At 37.2% G+C, this 21,737-nt stretch overlaps 3 protein-coding genes across 4 annotated transcripts in view; all 3 read right to left on the bottom strand.

Moving 5' to 3' along the window:
* HOXB7 (homeobox B7) overlaps positions 1 to 2,523 on the bottom strand; it is a 3,277-nt gene extending 754 nt beyond the window's left edge. Inside the window, exons 1-2 of the mRNA XM_075176976.1 lie at positions 2,020 to 2,523; positions 1 to 50 (exon numbers count right to left, since the gene is read on the bottom strand). The exon at positions 1 to 50 is cut by the window's left edge and continues 754 nt beyond it. Coding sequence (XP_075033077.1) covers positions 1 to 50; positions 2,020 to 2,419 — 450 coding nt within the window. The 5' untranslated portion in view covers positions 2,420 to 2,523. The remainder of the gene's footprint in view (positions 51 to 2,019) is intronic.
* A 1,030-nt stretch (positions 2,524 to 3,553) lies between these two features.
* Positions 3,554 to 5,517, bottom strand: HOXB8 (homeobox B8). Of its 2 annotated transcripts, none has more exons than XM_075215330.1 (2): positions 4,772 to 5,517; positions 3,554 to 4,470 (listed from the first exon to the last, which is right to left on the bottom strand). In XM_075215330.1, exons 1-2 carry the CDS (start codon positions 5,190 to 5,192, stop codon positions 4,157 to 4,159), a joined length of 735 nt encoding a protein of 244 aa, XP_075071431.1. In that variant the 5' UTR covers positions 5,193 to 5,517; the 3' UTR covers positions 3,554 to 4,156. The 2 variants fall into 2 exon arrangements, with proteins under 2 accessions (XP_075071431.1, XP_075071432.1); XM_075215331.1 differs by having other exon boundaries at positions 3,554 to 4,467.
* A 3,931-nt stretch (positions 5,518 to 9,448) lies between these two features.
* Positions 9,449 to 13,296, bottom strand: HOXB9 (homeobox B9). Its single transcript, XM_075176984.1, has 2 exons — positions 12,639 to 13,296; positions 9,449 to 10,531 (listed from the first exon to the last, which is right to left on the bottom strand). The coding sequence occupies exons 1-2, from the start codon at positions 13,135 to 13,137 to the stop codon at positions 10,296 to 10,298; spliced, it is 735 nt and encodes a 244-aa protein (XP_075033085.1). The 5' UTR covers positions 13,138 to 13,296; the 3' UTR covers positions 9,449 to 10,295.
* Between the last annotated feature and the right edge of the window lie 8,441 nt (positions 13,297 to 21,737).

Genomic DNA, 21,737 nt, shown 5'->3' with positions numbered 1-21,737 from the left:
CAGGGTCTGGTACCGGGTGTAGGTCTGGCGGCCCCTCTTCCTGTCGGTGCCTGCGAAATAGACAGATGTGGTAGATAGAGTTTTCTATTTCTGACAGTGCAAAACTGTTATCAGACGGACAATATTGAAGGGCCAATGTATTTTGTGTAATGGAGTGCTTATAATGGTCATGTCTGGTTCTCTAGTTAGAAAAAAACATGTATTTTTTTTGCTAGTTAATAAGTCTGGACATATTAGTTATATTTGCACACGACAACGGTTCTGTTACAATACAAAATGATATATTAATATATTAGATGGGGGCAATTATACATCTATGGTGAAGTCAGACCTATAGACTCCTGGGCATACCAGGGCTATACACATTGCAGCTCTGCAGAAGGCACTAGGCCGTCACAATTTTCCTAGCTGGAAGCCATCAGTGACCCAATATGTAGAGCTGTGCATTCAGTCACCCGTACGTAATGGTATAAGGTACAGCGCAAACACTTTGTTACACAGGTCTGAGTTATGAAATGAGCAGGGCTGCGGGGGATTAGGAAGGGCCGTGGGGGTTCAGTACTCAGATACATTACTCTTTGTGGGGGACTGAGCAAATAATTAATAAGTAGATAGGTAGTTCAGTGGGGCTTCAGTAATCAGATATGTATATCTGTGGGGTTCTTGTGGGCCATTAGTAAATGTATATTTACTTCTGTATGGAGACCTGAAGACAGTCAGCCAATAGAGATCAGCCAAGCTATAAAAATATAATTCTACTTTACATTGTTTGCACAAACTATCGTCTCAGACAGTAGATAGTAAAATAACGTGTTTATATGTAGGACACGTGTTTGTGGTCGGATAATATCCACTGTGACGAATTGCTACATTAATATTTGGTCAGTGTTTCTGGATTGGGGGAGGGTGGTGTTAACCCTGCTCCAAATACAGCACCGGGATGAAAACTTAGAAAAGTGTAATCTATATGTATGTGTGGCTCACACAACTGGGCACATCCTCTCTATTAGGTCTATGTTACAGAATGCAATCTGACCAACGCTCGGTGGCTATGAAAACCATCACAAGCATTTCATTTGACGCTTCCAATGGTCTATCTGGCTGTCATTGAAATAAATATACATAAATAATCATACATCAAACAGTTACATGCACGCTGATCACAACGCTTCTGCAAACGGCACAAAAACGCTTTACAAAATAATACGCTTTTGTGCAATTCCAGACACCGGCACAGGTTCCAAAGTGAATTAGTACACATTAACCCCTTAACGCCCCAGTCTAAGGAAGCGAGGGCTCGGACTTGTCCTGTTCACCCATCTACAAACATATAATAAGAGACAGCTGGCATTTACCTACTCTTTATGGGAAAGTTTCAGGAAAACGGCATCATATAAAGGTACAATGTGTGTATATATATATATATATATATATATATATATATATATATATATATATATATATATATATATATTAGATAAATAGATAGTTAGACCTTATAACATAAACACATGAACACACCACCCTACAAGTTATGTTCATCTATTTCAGTATAATTCAGGCAATGAATTCTAGGAATCTAATTCTCTTTTGTCAGCCACTTATTGTACATTCACTGCGCTGACACCTCACAGTAAATACAGAACATTGCTGCGCCGTGTATCATCCCTGGCTCTTATTTGCATAGCTGCTTAGCTGAGGTTTTATGGTGCATGCTTGTTTTGCTTGTAAACTTCCCCAATCCCAGTAAATATCTGATGAAAAGCTCCGTGCCACTCATCTTGCCGGTGTTATGCTAGGTCTCCGGATCAATTGACATCATTACGTGTATCTACTTTTCTGAGCCTTACAAAAGCCTTTGAATACAGGCAGGGGACCGGTCCAGTGTCCTGGCCATTTCTGCCACTGCACAGTGAACCCCTCTAAGGAGAACGCCATTCAGAAGCTGGGATTAATCCCAGGCGCCATCTAATCACCTCCATTATCCCTGAGGTTCCCTTCCCTCCCTCCCTCTCTTACCTGTGCTTCTCATCCAGGGGTAAATTCGGAAGTTGCTCTCATTCTGCAGGTCAGAGTCTCTCTGCTCGGTCTTTGTGCAGCTCTGCTTGGAGGAATCACTTGAGCACATTAGAGAGAGGTTCTGCTCAAACGGAGAACAGTGCATGTTAAAGGAGGCTGCTTCCAGCCCGTAGCTGGAGGGATACATGGCCGGAGTCTGGGGGTGCAAGCTGCTCCCGTTGCTGTATATCCCGGCCATGGATCCAGGGAAAGATGCCCCGGCACCAGAGCCATAGCCCGTGCGCTGGTTATTGGAAGCAAAGGCGCACGAAGTTTGCTCTGAGAACACTCCGGATGGGAAAACAGAACTTGCAGTTTGATATTTGGAGAATAAAGCATTCGCATAATACAATGAACTCATAATTTGGCCGGATGATTTGTAGGCCGGGACGTTTTAGTGTCGGTTTTACGAGGTACCGTGATATATTACAGAATTAGAGTCCAGATTTACACCAAAAAGGACCCCCTTTTTCCTCCCTGACCATGTGACTGAAAGACACGTGATTTTCCACCATCCAATCCAAGCAGTGCTTCCCACAGTTCTTGTAATGTGGAAAAAAATTGTTGTACTGCTGGATTTATAAAATATGATAAATATTTGATGTGCTCTAACCCTCTAAGATCTATGTTTTAAAGTGAAATTGCAATGAAGTCGATAAGTAAGCTGTAATCTGTTTCAAATGAGACAAAAAGGCTTGCAGATAAAAACCTATCTCACGCTCACTTCATAGGCAGAAAAACTGAAACCTATTTATTTTCGTATTGATTTTGCTCTAACGCTTCTGTCTGCGTTCTGTGAGATTGCGCTATCTGTGCCATAGTTATTAATGGATACTGCGTAATGCCTCTCAGACGGACCGGCAGATAAACCACAGAAAGACCAAACAACCAGTGAAGAAAGAATTGTGCCTCTTAGCTGTGATTGCATGTTATTGCTGTGCTCTCAAATTGCAATTGCCAGCGGATCATCCATACAAGTCTGTTGTTCCAGAGCCACGGGCCAGACATAAGAGTCCGTTTACCTTACCTCTCTGTGAGTGTGGTGCCCCACCAAGGTGCTGATCTGTGTCCTTATAATTCACACACACATTTAGTTTAACCTTGCACATACCAGAAGAACTTGCCATGCAATACAATGCACAGAGCCAAAATGGTTCTCATCCAAATATTCACTCTAGTAATAGTGGATGAATAGAATGTGCAGACATTTATACATCGTGTTAGATCCACAGTTGCAGACATAAAAGTGGTTACCTGAACATTTCGCACATTATCCATATTACAGATACAACGTGGCCCTCGGAGAGACCCTCATTTTACTCTCCCGTCCCCCTAACTAAACACAGGACTCTTCTATCTCTGAAAAGGCTTGATTGAGTGCAAGGTACATATGTTTTATTCCTCTACCCAGGTCACCCTGGAGGAAGTGAAGCATCAAAACGCATGATGTCACGGTCCCTCTTGTAAACTTTATTGTAACTCCTTCTTCCGCCGTTTCCATGTTTAGACAATAGGACAAAGTGTGCAGAACCATAAAATAGAGAATTACACCCCCCACCCCAATAAAAAGAATTCACGTATACAGTTTGTTCACAGTAACCCTAAAATCACAACTGGCTTTCACTGGGCGCATGCTAACTACATCCTCGCACACACTGGGAATGCGGGGTGCCAGGGACAAAACAAGGGGGGATCTAGCAGTGTGTTAGCGGGGGTCTACAGCTGAATTAGGCAGTTTCATGTTGTTGGTCTGTTTTTTTTTATATATATAAAGAAATACAGTAAAACCACAAAGAGAAATAGTGCACACAAAACTTCTAGAGCAAACCTTCCCCAACAAAACAAACCCAAGTTATGATCCACAAAAGCTATTGCGTTATACACAAACACTAGAAAGTCATTTCCTCCCCCCCAAAGGGTAGGAAGACAGCAGGTTTTCTTGTCTTATAGGGGGCTGGTCAGTTATGTATCAAATAGGATGAGCTACAGAGGGGATTACAGCTACACCTTTACAGCAACATTGTGCCCCCCCTGTATTGTTCCAGGAACAGGGGACGAGGATTGGGAAGTATTGGAGAGTAGCTTTTTAAAGGGCATTTTAGTCCAGGCTTTTTTCGCTCTTTTGTCCATCCAGCACATCCTCAGTGTCTTGTGATCTCTCCATTTTCTGTTTCTCCAATTCTTCTTGCTCACACTTGCTGCTAGGGAACTTATCTTTATTATTCTCCTTTTTCCATTTCATCCTCCTGTTCTGGAACCAGATTTTGACCTGTCTTTCAGTAAGTCCCAAAGCATGGGAAACCTCAATCCGCCGTTTGCGCGTCAGATACGGGTTGAACAAGAATTCTTTCTCCAGCTCTAAGGTCTGATAGCGGCTGTAGGTCTGTCTGCCTCTCCTGCGTCCCGCGGCTGCTGAGGATGAGAAAAGGTCAGGAATGAGGGCTTGGAAGAACAAAAAGGGACAGACTGCATACAGCTAAAAACCATCAAAAAGAAAATAAATAAAAAGGCAATGCTTGTACAGTACAGAGGGCTGGGAAATGAGGGTGTAAATAGTCTGGGAAGTGTCCAGCAGTAAAAGCAAACCTCCATCCGGGCAATTAAACTATAAAGCAATTCACAAGTGCACAAGTTAGCCCCCATAAAACAGTAAAAAAAAAAAAAAAAAAAGTGCTTGGGTCACGTTATGTTTTGCTGTTCTACTTTTGCTCACCTTGTGGTCTCATCCAGGGGAAGAGCTGTGTGGGTGAAGGACTCTGCTCAGAGCTTTCTGCTTCTTCCCCCAGGCCGGCCGAGGCCAATTTGCAGTCGGTGTATTGCACTAGGTCCGAATCCTGGCTGCTGAACAGGCTCTGTCTCTGCAATGGGTCGTATCCATAGAAGCTGGTAGGGTCCCCATGGCAGGTTACAGCGCAGGGATTCTGCTGGTAAGGGGGAGAGGACAAGGAGGACGTTCCGTGGTAAAACTCCTGAATTTGGGTAGCATGCTGAAAGGTGCCCCCAGCACTGGGTCCATACACAACTGTGGGTCTGCCGCCTAGATCCTGGGCAAACCCACAATCATAGTAATTGGGGCGCAGAGACTCCCCTGTTTTGTATTTGGAGAAGAGTGAATTGACAAAATAGGAGCTCATTTTAATTATTTTACAGACAGGAGAGAAGCGAAAAGATCCTGGCTGGTGTGTCTGTGATTTCCAGGAATATAAAAGAAAGATACAATCAAAAGTCTATGCCTGGATGATATTGCATCCCTTGTTTTTTTTTTGTTGTTTTTTTTTTTTTTATAAAAAAAAAATACCACTTAAAGACTTCTCGCTTTACATTTCCAAGAAGGGATTGCCAGTTCATAAACAGTTTCTGTGATTTACTTCGCAGCAAATGACTTGTTTCATATTTTGCAGCGTCTTTTCACGAACATTTGCATCTATTACCAAAGCCTCCTCCTATTGGCTTCTTACGCTCCACACGGACTGCGCGCAGGATTGGGAGAGGGGAAGAGGCAGCAGAGGGGGAGAGGTGGAGGAAATATACGGATTAAATATGTTTAACTACCTCCACTAATGAGATATCTCTCTTCACAACAAATCACATACCTAGCCCACCCCAAAGATTGATTTTTGGGGAGTGCTGAAAATTAAAGAGAGGGACATTTAGTCGTTAATTTGGAATTTTTAACGAGGCAGTTTTAGCCTTTTTAAATGTCAGGGTCGGTTTAGAAAACTGTAAAAGTACACGATTTAATCGCTACTAGTTTTTAGAGGTCCAATAAATGTAATTGGTATTTTAATACAAGTTATCAAATCATACAGTTTCTTAGCCTAAACATATTTTAAAACAAACGAGCCAGTCATATTTAACATTTTAATGATCAATTCCCCTATTATTGATAAGGTTTAACTGTTCTCACGTAAGGAATTGCGTTTGTAATCGCCCCCCCAAAAGCCTGTAAACTGTTTAGCAAACTATAAAAGGCTATAAAGCCAAAGATGTTGATGTTGTTTATGCCGCAGAATATAAAAAGCGTTAGGAGTTTACGAGTCTCTTCCATTACTGCGATAAAATAGCAGCTTCGATTGGAACTTTACACATTATTGCAAGATGTTGCAAGTGTCAATACTGAATTAAAATCATTATTGTTTTCAGAATAACACTTTATTTTTTTGTGGGTGTTTTTTTCCCTTCTCCCCTCAAGCATGCGGCTTATTGCAAATCCACTGCAGGAGCAGCTGAAGAGAACATGGCAGTAAGCTGTCCCCACGTACTGGCCTCTGTCCCTGGCTATGGCTCTATGAACCCCCCCCTTCCTCCCCCCCCCCATTCCTTCCTTATCTCCTATCAAAGATAAAAACACACTCACAGGTCCATCCACCTCTAATAAACGGCTTCAAAGCCAAAGTAGTTTATGGTTTGTTTAGACCAGAGTGTACTACGCTGCACATCTGTTGGTGTCTCATCCATGTTCATCAGATACTGCACACTATAGTGGACCGAAATACTGAGAACATTATTGGCTAATAGGATATTCTAGGGGGCACTTAGTAGAATAGGATCCTATGTTTTAATAAGCTCCTATGTTGTTGTGGCAATCATTTATCTAATATTATATAAATAAATCTGCCGGGGAAATATTCAAGATGATCAATAAATATTTTTATATTACAGCTCATCCTTTTCTCTCAAATATCTATCTATCTATCTATCTATCTATCTATCTATTAATCTCTTAGTGCAGGTCTAGTCTTATCGCTTATCTGTCTCAAAGACATATTCTGTATTCAGGGCAGTTCACAATAAAATACATTATTCCTGGGACTTACCTTCCCGCAGAGGCCTAAACTATATTCACCTGTTCACCATATATGAGTATACTGGGGAGCACTAGGACCCCATAAAACATATCTCTGTCTATGAGAACGCTTTTCATTGTGATGCGATTTTGATATCAATAAACATATGTTCCATTTAAATTGAAATATGTAACAAGTACTATTTGGGTAAGACAGTTGCTCAATAGAGAAATATATTTACATTGTTGACTGTATTAACTCCGCCACCAATCATGTGTGATTCATGTAGTGCAAAACACAGACCCCAACAAACAATATTTTCTTACACAAGTTAAAACATTGAGTACAATCATTTTTATTTTCACAGCCGTCTCTTGCTTTGTACACTATAAGGAAGAGTTTGTATGCAGTTTTTGTTACACATAATCACGAAGAATTAACTGGTTTAAATCTAAATATAATATTATTGAGATGGTTGTGGGACTGTATTCATGTTTTATATAATAACAGATGAAATGTAAGAGGGGGATCAATCCGTATGTGATGTAAAGAGCAGAGATGTAAAGCAGCAGATATATATATATAAACACAATAGCTGCTCAGCATCTGTATAGGTGTCTGGCTGTAGGCTGGGGTAACGGTGCGGAGACTCTCTAGAGTCCTCTGTACAGCAAATGAAATGGATCCTTCAATTACTTTAAGGATTATGGGAAAATATGGCCCGCATATTTAAAGGTTATTGTAACATTATCTTACAATGGGAAATTAAGCAACACAAAATCTCTCGTCTTCTGTTTAATGTTCAAAATTCTTCCGCATAATCATGTTAATTAGGATCTCGTGTGCAGATTATACTTCTGGAATATAATACATATATACTGTATGCGATTACAACGTGATGAAATACTTGAACCAGCACTCATCTTCAGTGACATGAATGACCAGAAACGACCACTGACTCAAGTGGACCAAGCCGTGTATCAATACTGAATATAATTAAAGTGTTTTTGAATACTGTGCAATCTACAGGGAGGAATTTCTCTAAAACGGTACTATAGCAATCCTTAGCACACTAATCTCCCCCCTGTGCTATTGTTCACTAATTTACTGATTGTTAAAAACGTTTTACAGTGCAATAAAGCTGAATTATCAGCTAAAGTCACATTTAGAAGATATTTTGTTTTCATGTTTTATTTCTTATGACGAGGAACAGATATAGAGCTTCTTGAGAGAAGAAAAAATACTTTTTATGTAAAAAAGGGTTTGTTTAGTGCATTTTTTTTAAGCATTTAACTTTGTTAGATAAGGATTTGACTGAAAATCATAGACCAAGAGCGCCACCTAGTGGGTACCTCTAGGAATAACTTGTGTGAATCAAATTGAGAGCTACTGTATTGTCAAAACTTTTACTTTTATTAAAATAAATCTGCGTGTATAAAAGTAGTGTTTATGTCTATATGTGTTGTTTGGAAGTGTCCATACTCTAAGCTCAGATATGACACGCAGAAACATATTTAGTTTAGTAGCGAATCTATTGCTTAGTATGAGGCCAGAGCAGCCGGGCTGTGCTTGGGGGAGTCTGGACAGCTTTGGTTCGATACTGATAAACAAAACACAATTTCAGACGTCTCGCCAGAATTCTCTTGTTTGAAAGTTTATGGCTTGAATTCTTGCAGCCAGGAATTGCTGAGAAAAGAAGAACAAAAGACATTAAACCCCAGAGAGGAGTTTCCAAGGCTTCTGAAAAGGAGAAGGAAAAAAAAAAAAAGCTCCAGAAATTCCCAGCTTCCTTCTGCCTCATCATATATTTTGTCTGAGCTGTTGAAAGGTATTTACATGTACTACTCAGTCCCAAACCTCCCTAGCCAGGAAACTTCCTCAGTCTCCTCACTTCTCTGCCTATAAACTTTTACAGCCGTTATATTCTTTTATGACACAGCACTAAACGGAATTTTCTTTTTATCACCAGCAGTTGCTTTTTAAGCCCATCATTCCTCTTTGTTTTCCCAAAGAATTATGCAAATGGACTTTCAAAAAAGAGGGAGATCAGCATAGCCAAACTCTGAAAGAATATCAGCCACCCTCTTCCCGGCGCCCAAATCTGTGTTCTCCTTGGGTGATAAAGGTTCTATTATTTTTCAATTTATGTCGTTGGAAAATAAAATATTAAAAGGACACCGCTGACTGGTTCTACCTCTGACAGGAGAGAGTTATAGTGTGGCCTGAGACAGTTCCTATAAATCAGTTTACTACTGTGTTTACACACAATGCAATCCCCACCTCACACCCCGTCTATACTTTCTATTGTAGTGATATTTATCTCCAAATATTACACGATTTAGAAGGTTATGAGGAGATGTTACAAAGTTTTCATCCCACTACCAGTAGTGCTAGATTTGTAGTTTAGAAAATAATGAATCGTCATAGTAAAAAAATAAACAAGAAACAAAAAAACCACAAAAAAAAACCCAACACACACATCTAACATACGTGTTGGTGTAAAAATGAAATATAAAATAGTCAGTATGGCAGAGAGTTTATCGATATAATGTAAGTATATAAGTATGCTTCAAAACGTCAGAAAGGGTGACTAATAATCATGTCACTAGTTTAATAAATGTTTGTAAATTACACATTGTGAACTGGTACTTTTCCATCCCCGTTGTAAACAGTTTCAAAATTACAGGATATTCCCCAATAAAACACTACATTAATATATATTTACACACAAACACAAAACGTTCAAGTATAGGAGGTTTCCAACATAGAAAATATACAAATACTTTACTTGGCACAAGAACAACAAAATCTACATCTGGTAAAAACGTCATTTCACAATAAATTAGAAATAGCTAGCTCTAGAGACAAAATCACCGTCTTTATTTACCTATTTTCTTCCTAAAAAAAACCAAAACAAAACAAAAACACTTTTTAAAACTTTTTTTTTTTTAATAGTTTGGTTTTCTAAAAAACTATTTTTAACAAATTGTGGACATCCAGTGTGCTGTCAGTCATAATGTTTTGGCTCAGTATAAAAATTGAGTTTGCTGGTTGAGCGTTTAGTAATAGAGGAAGTGAATATTAAATATATATATATATATTATACCTCTTGATGATAATGCTGATGGATGGTGTGAGGTTGCACTATACACTTTGCTGTCTGCTTCCTTGTTGGAGGTGAAATCATATACATACTATCATCCATGTAGACCTATCTACCTTCAACTAGGTCACATATCCCCTGTCTAACCTCCAGAGGGACTGCTACAGACCCCTTGTGGATATTTAACACAGAAAATAACATTAAAGGTGTCTGGTTGCAGACTACCTGGTAATACTAAAACAGTCTTCATATGTCATGCAAAGAAAGATGAATCAGTCCTATGCAAGTTTCATTGTGTCGTTGTATCATAAATAGGGAGCAGGTGCATTCTGGGGGGAGGAAAGGGACTAATCTTTCCCCTGTTCCTTGTTCAACTTCTTCATTTTCATCCGCCGGTTTTGAAACCATATTTTCACCTGTCTCTCACTCAGGTTAAGCAGTCGGGCTACCTCGTGCCTCCTGTCCCTGGTCAGGTACATGTTAAACAGAAATTCCTTCTCCAGCTCCAGGGTCTGGTACTTGGTGTAGGGACATCTTTTCTTTCTGGAGGACCTGGCATGCAACCAGTTAGCAGATGGGTTAGCTGCAAATAAAAGGTTTAATATGTTATATGTATTTTAATGTCAGAGATTACACGATCACCCCACTCACAAAACTAAAATGTGTAAATAAATAGAAATGTGTATTCACTCAAACACACACACACATTTCATGTTCAACTGTGCCCACTGTAAGTGTGTCTACACGCAGTATAATATACACCAATGTCCAATAGAACTGTATTTACACGCATACACACCCCTATAATATACCTACTATAAATATGTCCACATACAATTTAATATATGCCTATATTACCATTATAAATCTGCGAGTACACATAATAATGCCATACAATATACGTGAATAACCACTATAAATGTGTATACCAATATATATATACATATATATATATATATATATATATATATATATATATATATACATATGCACCTATACCTACTATAAACGTTTATATACACTCGCAGACTATTATTTAACTTACTAGTTTAAGTATGCCCAACATATAGAAAGTAAATTATTTTAATCAGAGATAGATAGATAGATCTTATTTATATAGAAGTAGAATTTTCTATGTTATCCTACTTAAGCAACAAATTAAGAAAGCATTTAATTTTACAGAAAATATATCATATAAAACAAAATATATTTTCCAGTCTTTTAACAATTTATGAGATATCTTATTATTATTATTATTATTATTATTATTATTATTATTATTATTACTACTACTACTACTACTATTGCAACTATTGTATTTAGACTTTAATATGTGTGCCTTTAACAAAAAATCGCCAGCAGGCACAATAAAAATAAATTTTAGCGAGATTGAAGGTTCAGGGAACACGTAAGAATGCTAATGAAATATAGATGAAATTCTATGTTCCCTGCTCTGTCTGGCAGAATATAAAGGCGGCTTCCTCCCTGTGTAACTTTTGTGCCTAGAGACTGCGCCTTCATTGTAACCGACTCCATATCATTTGCAGGAAGATTAAATATTAAAGAGAATTAAATTAGTTAATAATTAATACGTGTTAATATGGCTGCATTTCAAGAATGCGGGTGTGATTTTATTTTGTGCAAATGTTTTCTCCACTTTGCGTTTATTTGTCAGCATTCCACAATTTCTTATTTTATAGATCTTAAATATAAACATTTGCAATTATTTATACTGTCCGTTTAGAGAGAGGAAAAAATATGTTTTATGATTCAAATCAATACATTAAAATAATTAAAATAATTGTGCAACTGAATTATATGCCACAAATGAGTGTTAGCTTATTTCATCAACAACAATTATGATGATAATAATAATAATAATAATACATTTCGCCTTTTGGTGTAAATAAGTGTTGGGTACTCAGACCTCACTGTTCACGCTGTATCCGAGTTTTGTCGACGACTTTTCCCTGGATCTATGCCCAGTTTAGCAGAATATCGTTTCTTTTAAGTGTAGTTTAAGGTGCATGCATAATACCCCCATTTATCAGGCTAAAATGCTTTTACCGATCATTGCGTCGCCTATTACTTAATATGAGTGTACAGTAAAAGGCGGCACGTGTAATAAAAATGTATACCCTCATTTTAAGATGTCGCAAATGGCATTCGCTGAGATTATCAATCATTTTACCTTGTTGTCCCAGATATATGTTTGTGTATTGTCAGTTGTGATCAGAGAACGGGACTACACTGACAGTGGTATAAGAGGGGGCTTTAGAATCCTACCTTTGTTACTTTAAAGAGCACAATCTGGGAGTGAGAAGGTGCTATATGAAGGAGTGTGTGTAATACATAGTTATATGTGGTTTCGTGTTATTTTCATATGCTGTGCGCAATTTTGCTGTGCGTTATGAATGTGTTGTGTTGTGTGTGTGTGTGTGTGTGTGTTGAGCCGCAGTGGGAACACTATTGTGGCTTACACTGATGTAGCTTTATTTATTTACATTAGTTATTGTTTTTCAGAACAGACTGGTGTGGTGTATGTCATAAGGCTTCCGGCGACTGGATGCAGCCAAGGAGCCTGTGGATGAGTGTTGGAGAGGATCTGATGCTTCCTTGCTGTGTACAGTGTACATTTATTGCTCTCTATCTGCCTGGCTGTGTGTCACTTCCTCGGTTGTATAACTTACTTTGATGTGGCCTGTCTTTGTCCTCGCTTCCTTCGCACAGTTTATTGTCCTGGAAAGTGGGCCTCTCATTAGCCTCCTCTCTTACAGCAGGCGATTCTAGAGTGTACTCTTGGGCTCCCAATTTCTGCAGGTCCCCAGGGTGACCCAGCAGCGGCTCGGCTTTCACAGCTCCCTGTCCCGGTCCAGTCTCTGCCCTGGGCAGCGGCTCCAGCCAGCTCCGTAAGTACCTGGTCTCTGAAGTGGGAGCGCCCTGCTGGAGGTAGGGGTGATAGACAGGAGGTAGAGGTGTAGCGTTGTGAGGGTTCAGGGGTGTCCAGGAGGCACTGAACACGGGAGGTTTGGGCTGGAAACTACACGAGGGGAAGTCCAGGGTCTCTGGGTGTGCTGCCGGCCGGGGGCTGGGGTACTGTCCAGAGAATTTGGGTGCCGGAGGCTCCTCAGTCTCAGGGCTAATTATGGACTCCACAAAATAGTTACTGATAGCTCCAGAAATGGACATTCTTGGACATCATACAAAGCAGGTTCATTGAAGGGAATAAGATATAGGACAGATGCAGAGCTCTACCCTTCCCAACTTCCTAGCCAACAAAGTACACTTGGGCTGCTGCCTTCTGAGCTCCTGGCAAATGATTGGTCAAACTTTATCCGTGTGCCTGATAAAGCGTCACAGAAACATCAATCAATCGGAGGGGCCGCACGGAGTTGTCAGCATTCATATCAAGGAGGCATTGTTTTATGTGGATGAGGCTGCTACACGCCTGAGACCCGAACAACAGCCAACTACACAGTCTGCACGTTGTATCCTGCAGGTTGTGATACCTTCTAGTGTACCAGGTACTCCGTAGCATATGGTCTATAGTCTGCAGATGGCCCTGCGTCAGTCCCACACACCAGTTGCGCTTTTGTTACAGTGTGTGTGTTGGCTGTGTGCAACTGTATACATTAATTGATTGCTGTAAATTAAATGCTGACCGCAGCTCACATTGACCCCGACTACTTATTAGCTTCGGAACATACACAGAACTATGTGGGTAGACGAAGTAGGGTTAATAGCACAATAGGGCTACCTGTCTACTCTATATTACTAAATGAATATTTAATGATAATATTTAGGTGCCTGAGGAAGACACTTGAATCAGAACGGAAAACAATTTGTGTACAAGAAAATCCACTCATTTACTTAACATTGCAAAATACACTACACGAGCCTTGCCGCGGTAGTACAGGACATTGTATATTCACAATCCCTTAATATTCATAACTTAATCCACACTAACATACAGCTGTCAGATGTATTACTCCCCGCAACTGTATTATACCAAAATAGAATATGAGAATCTTATATTAGTCCGAACACATCATTAGAGGGTGATAATGGAAAGAGGGCTACGTGTTACAGGTAACTTAATAACAATCTAGTTAAAACAGCCATTTAGTGTCTTGTTCCACTATCCACAGTAGCAAATAGAACACTTTCTCTGCTATAATGTAATGGTTAAATAGATAGATAGATAGATAGATATTTCAATACATCGTAACGTGCCCCTCTTACCTTAATTATTGTAAACACACAATTGACAATATTTGGCATAGTATAACAGCACATTTTCCAAAGTGCTTATAACTGTCTTTAACATTGATATACATTTGTTAGGCAGCCCTTAAAAAGAGCATTATTTGTTAAAAAAAGCTGCACTGCATTACTTGCCCTAAAAATTGAAATGAGAGCATAACAATATTTGCTACATTATTACATTTCACATACCAAGTAGAGAGCAGCATAAAATAATATTACACTTTATTGATTAGACATTAAAAATAACACATCTACATTATTTATATAGAGCTAAGGACTTGTATAACTATGAAAGAAATAAGATACAATGTATCTATTCACACACACACACACACACACACACACACACACACACACACACACACACACACACACACACACACACACACACCAGTGTGATGGCACACAAAGTTTTAACATTTAAACTGCAGGCACTGCTTACACAGTCACCATTACGGTATGTGTATACCCTCTACTATTATAAGTTATACACCCTGTGCTATTAATATACTATACTTTACTGGTAAAAAGAAGCAAATAAACATCCAATCATCATTTACAGATGTTTTACAAATCACTGTATATAAGATAGCAGATACCTAATACTGTATGCTGTAATTTATCCCTCAATCCAATATTATGGGGCCAGTGGCCACTATTCTTTTGCTATAGATAATAATAAAATAATCATCTAAAAGTTGTCTGAATTCCATAAACTATTTCTATTTCCACGAGGATGAACATGCAATTTGAATATCGTTAATTGCGTTCTCAAACTGATCAAACACTATCAAGAAATATATATAAATACTCTCACAGTATAAAATGTATATATTACTAGGTTATATTGCCCTAAGCATTTCCTTTACACTTTGCTCTTCTCTTTAAATGGTATAATTAAAAAAAACAATATCTTTTGGAGGGAAGTTGTGTAAATGAAGTTGTGGAACAGGTCGGTAAAACACAACATTTTCTGATTTTATAATCATAAATAATGATTCTATCCACACACTGTAATTTTTTTTATACTGGAATGTGCACTAATATTTGAATTCGATATTTCCTCTAAAATTGTGTTTCCTGCTTATAGGGGATAAGTTTAAGATGCTTCCCATCGAATCACTTGTAGAAGCGGTTCCAATAAATGTTTTTTTTAACAGTAAATTAAAGGAGTAGTATCGAGTTTTTTATATCTGTATTTAGGTCAGATATTAGTGGCTCAAATCTAATAATGTCAATTTCATTAACACTTCAACAAACACACGTTTAATGCGAACTGTGAATTAGGAGAGATCCGATTTTCTAACAATAAAAAGCCGAAACGGGGAAGATGTATATGATCTGGATTTTTACAGCCTGTTCCTTCGGTCCAAACATGACCTATAATTCATAATGTTGCTTACAGAAGTACGATCTGTATATATATATATATATATATATATATATATATATATATATATATGTATGTATATATATATATATATATATATATATATATATATATATATAGAATGAATATAATCTTTATATATGCGTGTGATATATATTTTGGCGCTGTTTAAAAGACAAACAGATCCGTTCTCTACTTTTCTATAGCAACTTCTATTTATTTCCCAATAGTGAATATTTTCAGCACCTATATGGTAGACACAAGTGGTCCTCAGTGTTGAGGGGATAGTATTCTTGTATCTAGACTACATGAAATAACACTTGGGTTGAGCAGTGAGAGGTGAAGGCTGAGGGACATCCAGGGTTCATGGACAAACTGACACACTTTACAAAAGAAACGAGCAGTACTCTCTAATATAGTGACCGCCGGGTGTTCAGCTACCTTTATACCTCACCCATCACACACTACCAAACTTTAATACTGAAACTTCCATAAAGCAACAATCTCTAACAATATCCCATCATTCTCATAGCAGCAAAGACCTGTAGACATTGCAACTAACGCCCAAACTTTGACTGAACCACTCTTTCCACATTCTTTTAATGCTCATGGGGTCTGTAATAAATCAGTTTCCCAGCTGACCTTCTTTTCACTTCAAAATGTATCGATTCACGTAGAAAAAAAATACATAATAAAATATGATCTCTTAACGCCCCCTCTTGCTTACCAGCAGCAGTGGACAAACCACAGCAGAGCTGCCCAGTTCTGTTCATAAAAATTGCATTAAAATGTTTCGGTCAGTGACTGTCCAGCCCTTTATATCTGTTACCAGTCCGAGCACTTCCACACATCCTCTCCCCACTGCATGCGATCTTTTGTTAGACTTTATAACCCAAGTGTGAAGGAAGTAGGAGGAGGAGAAATACAACTATGTATTATTTACAATCCCCGGCCAGATCTCTTGGTATTTACAAATCTATACACCCATCTACCCACTAAACACCTCTGTGAAACTCTGCTCATTTCCAAAGCATGTAAGACTAAACTCAGTTCCATTCCTACCTATGTTATTGACCAAGTAACACTTACCCCTCTGTGAATAAAACGAACTTTACAGAAGTAACACTATTCCTAATCAATTTATACTCTAATTAAATTTACAATTTACGTTTTTTAAAACGATCAAATAACTCTCAAATTCCTTAACACGGATTCAAAATATATTGATAAATTATTCTTAAATGAAATAAAAATGATTTACCAGCAGCAATCTTCTTAGAAACTAAAACATGACTCCGAAGCAACTTTTGTTTAGCAAACAATGATGATTAAATTTTGTTTTGCGGTGTCAAACACACTTCACAATACAATTGTGCTTGTCAATTAAACAGGGATACAAGGAAACAGTTTATTAAAAAAAAAATGCATATTTTAATTTAGAAATAATACAATACAATAATACAAATACAATATACAATACAATGTAAACGTTGGCACAAGCATACAGAGAGGCACATTTAATAATAATTATGCATTGTAATATCTACAGGTGACAGAGGGGGGGGGGGATTTAAAAATGCTGTGAATAAGGTTAAAGAACTATATAGTGGCTTCATGGCTGAATTTAATTTAAATCTGGATTTGGAGTTATTCAATACTAGCTCCAGTTCTTTATTCTTAATCTACATTAAACCGGAAACATCACAGCAACTCTAATGAATACAGTATTTAAAATGACACACTGCATTTAAGAGATGCTGAGTTATACTAGAAAAATATTTAGCCTGATCTTGTTTTATGTCGAATACTTTCCCTCAGGAAATTCATGAATTATCTTTAAAGCGCTGAAATAATATTTTAAGAGAGTTCAATTGCATATTATTAATTTATGTGAAAGGGATACTGTTGGGAAATGTGTGTCAGCAATGAAATTGGTAGAATTATAACAACATAACTGTGCGGATATGCCTGATCATACAGAACAGAAACACCGACCCAACATCCTTCACCTCTATAAAACTGCTTCTTACTTATGTGGATGCAGCATGCACCCTTGCAGTGGTTACCACTGGACTGTAAATCACAGTATTTCGGGTTGCCTAAAATAACTGTGATGTGAGCTGGAGTCAACAACTCTATATTCAGCTTTGGACCTAATTAAAAAAAAGACCCTGGAGGTGACTTTAACCTACACCGGTATCAATGAAAGGAATTCAATTTAGGTTACTTAAACTCATAATAAAACATTGTTTCATTTTTTTTTAAGATAGTGACATTACATTAAAGATGTCAGATTGTTTCTCACCGCCAGAGGGAGCACTTAATTCAGATAAACTTGTCAAGTCTTCAGTTAAAAGTAATGGTACAGGACACCGCGTACTGTGCCCGGGAGAGAAATATAGACAGGGAAAGAAACCAAACACACTGACCACACTTATTGTGGGTGATCTTGTAGCCGGTTGGACACACCATTGCCGGGGGTATTGAGCATTGAGGTCTACATATTAGTCTATCATTTCTTGCGTAGCGACTATGATGTGGTTTTGGCATTGACAAGGTCTTATAGTTACCAAGAAGACAATTGTAGAGCTGCAGAATAAGCGAAATGAAGGTATTACACGAAAGTCGGGCTAGTAAAGTAAGGTTTTTGGTTGTAGTACAAAACATACATTCCATTGAAATACGGACATGGCTGAAGCCACGGATATCTTCTCTGCTATATGATCTAGGGAAGTGACTTTCACACATTCTATTTTGGAGATGATTTTTCACTATATTGTACATAAAGCCGGAATATCCTTTCATTACGCTTCGCCACAAACATTACAGACAGAGAAGTTGCTAAATTCCACAACTGCTTTGTAAATAACAAAAGCAACCAACAAGGCTATTTGTTTCGATTACTAAGTATTTTTTTTTTTTAAAATCTAAATTGCATCCTCTTGTACATTTCAGATTCCATATTGGTACATTAAAATGATGCCTCACACAATGCATTTTTCTTAATCATAGTTATATTTAGTAACAATACATACATTTATTTAAAAAAAAATAATAATGTATACATTGAGGAATCTGTAAATGTAAAATACACCCGAGGTCTGATTTTATATAACATTATTTATACAAAGGTAGAACCATAACATAGACACAAAATATATACAATTAATTAGCTTACATAATATTTAAAACTTGATAACAGCATTAAGCTTTTTATACATATTTTTAATGATTACAACGAGGACTAAACCCCAACTATTTTTTTTCAGTTTAGCACATTGAAGGCTGTGACTACCATTTACTCTTAGGTGCTTTTATTTAGGGTAGCTTTCAGCTAGGTTATACCATCATCATCAGTTACCTGTATACAGATGCAACAGAGAGAAGTATGTACCCTGTAAATGAGTTATTAGTGTAGGTACCCATCAGGAGGGCACATTGTTGTGGTAGATGAGTATTCACAACTCAATCAAAATTATGTATTATACTGATTGTATATATTGCATACTGATACTATAGATTGTAAGCTTGCGAGCAGGGTTCTCTTACCTCTCTGTCTGTATGTATTACCCAGTATTGTCTTATCAGTGTTTGTTCCCAATTGTAAAGCGCTACGGAATTTGCTGGCGCTATATAAATAAATGTTGATGATGATGATGATGATTAGCACAGGATATAATGCACAAATGTTTGTTATTGTGATTAGGATGTGTTTAGCTGTGTCCAATGTGTCCTCCTGTCATATATATATATATATATATATATATATATATATATATATATATATATATATATTTAAATATATATATATTATATATGTATATATATATATGAAAAAAATAGACACAAAGTATATGAATTTATATAGCTTACATAGTAAGTATATTTAAAAATTGACTATATATAAATGGTATGTTATGCAATTCCATCTTTGCTTTTAGTAATATATAAGGATTATTCAGTGCTTTTTTCAGGTACCAGCACCTACAGTACATTACCTACAAGTGCCAGTGATGTAGACATAATCCGCTTGGGAACAATCTGCTTCCATATTTTTATTTTTATTTCTTTTTAGCAAGTATGAATATGATTACCTGCTTTAGTAAGAACAAGTATACATACGTGCATATTTTACTTTTTATTCAATTCAATTCTACTAAGGATTTGAAAGTATTTGATTGCCTGTTTTCTGTAATTAATTTATGAAGGAGAAGTTGTAATGTTAAAGAACCTAAGGTATTTACTTTGTAAACACACAGGTAGGTACTTCAGTTATGAGACCACCTACCTCTGACAGATGTGTGTATGCAACCTTAAACCCAAGAAGCGGGAGATGTGCATAGTAAATCAGCTTGTAGTTATATTTAATAGACAACAAACAATCTTATTTAATGGGAATAATTAATGAACAATGGGAAGTGCTACTTAAAAACACTTAAACCTTAAAAATATATTTTGCCTATTGGACAATACATATGCCTATTATTTCTTTGCTATTACTCTGTGTGAGCGAATTAAGGAGTTTGTGTTTGCTCTCACTTTGCATGCTCTGTTGTTTTTAAACCCTTCCTTCTGATGTGGCAGCACCCAGGAAAATGCCAGGTTTGCCACATACAAAGGGAGGAAAAAAAGAAAATGGGTTAGTGTGACTTTAAAATATATATATTTAATTAACATTTTCACCCTTTTATAAATAAACCAATGTTCTCAGTAATATTTCTAGAGGTGATTTACAATAAAAAAATGTTATTAAACAAGCTTTTATGTCTTGTTAAACATTGAGCCATAATTTACTTTTTTTTGCAAAAAGAATAGCAAGTCTCCTTGGAATATAATGTTTGTGTGCCTGTAACAAAATCAGATAATTAACATTTTCCGGGAAAAAAAAGGAAATATCAGACCCACAAAGCTTATAAAAAAAACCCCAAATGAAAATAGCAGATTTTCCATGAAAAATATTGGTGTATATAGCAAAACTACATAAGAAAATGTTGTATTTTTAATTATTTCGATCAATATATGTTTATTCTATATCTTGAGACAGTTGTTTCACTTACAGAAAATATTTTATTTGAGCATTATTGTTAATCAGCGGGCAGTAGTCTGTTTTTCTTTTTGTGAAAAAGTGTTTTGTTCTCTTACATGCAGTTTTACACTTGTGCAGAACCCACTACATCCCAATCCAAATTTTATTTTTTATATAAAAAAACAGAAATGATAGACAATTAGTCTATTGGCACATTACATGTATCTGTACCTGGCACCTTATAAAGTGATATTGTCATACATTGCTGAGAATACCCACGTAACTGGGTAAAGTACAGATTTACCTGGGGTTCAATGTTCCCATGATGTGATGGGTCCCCTGATGCTAGCTGGCTGTGTATTGTTGGTGGCCTTAGCTGAAAAGCCCTAGAATTTGGGCACACAACAAATTTGTGAGCACTGGGCTAAAGTAATATTTTGGGATTGGGTTTTACTGATGGCGATCTGTTGATCCAACTGCAAACTGGCATTGTGCGATCAATGCATAGTATTTTTAGCTCCAATGCACAATGTTTATAATAATGTAATCAGTATTTTGATGCTAAAAACTCTCAAATTTTGTTAAAATTGATAAAATCTTATTTTGTTGTCCTAATATGCAGCTTTTATGACCCTTATTTCACTAACATATGACTCAGGCGAGGGGTATCATGGTTGCCTTTCTCATTTTAAAGATTTGGAATAGAGTGGGTTACATACAGAGCATTATGCACATGCTTTGTGGTAGGAAGTCAGACAGAGAAAATAAAGCAAATTCAATTTGTGAAAAGTGGCGGTTCATTATTACAGAATAATGTGGCACCCTGCATCAGAAACACCTTATGTACGCACTTTGCCCGCCCCTTGTAGATAATTTTAATATACCGTATGCAAAGCAAATATAGTTTTAGTAACTCAGGTGCCTAATGGTGATTATTTTGGCATCTGTAAAGTCAGTTCCACTCGCCCCGTTGCACCCATTGATAGAACCCTCATTTTGTTTTTGGAATATTTCATTTTTGTACTAATTTTACTTTTGATTAGGTCAGCAGAATGTTGTAAGAAGAAAGTCATCAATTTGTGTGTTTTATTTGAGCTTTAGAGAATA

Source organism: Mixophyes fleayi, chromosome 6 (genome assembly GCF_038048845.1).
Source record: "Mixophyes fleayi isolate aMixFle1 chromosome 6, aMixFle1.hap1, whole genome shotgun sequence".
Classification (NCBI taxonomy): domain Eukaryota; kingdom Metazoa; phylum Chordata; class Amphibia; order Anura; family Limnodynastidae; genus Mixophyes; species Mixophyes fleayi.
This window is presented reverse-complemented; position numbering and strand designations above follow the sequence as displayed.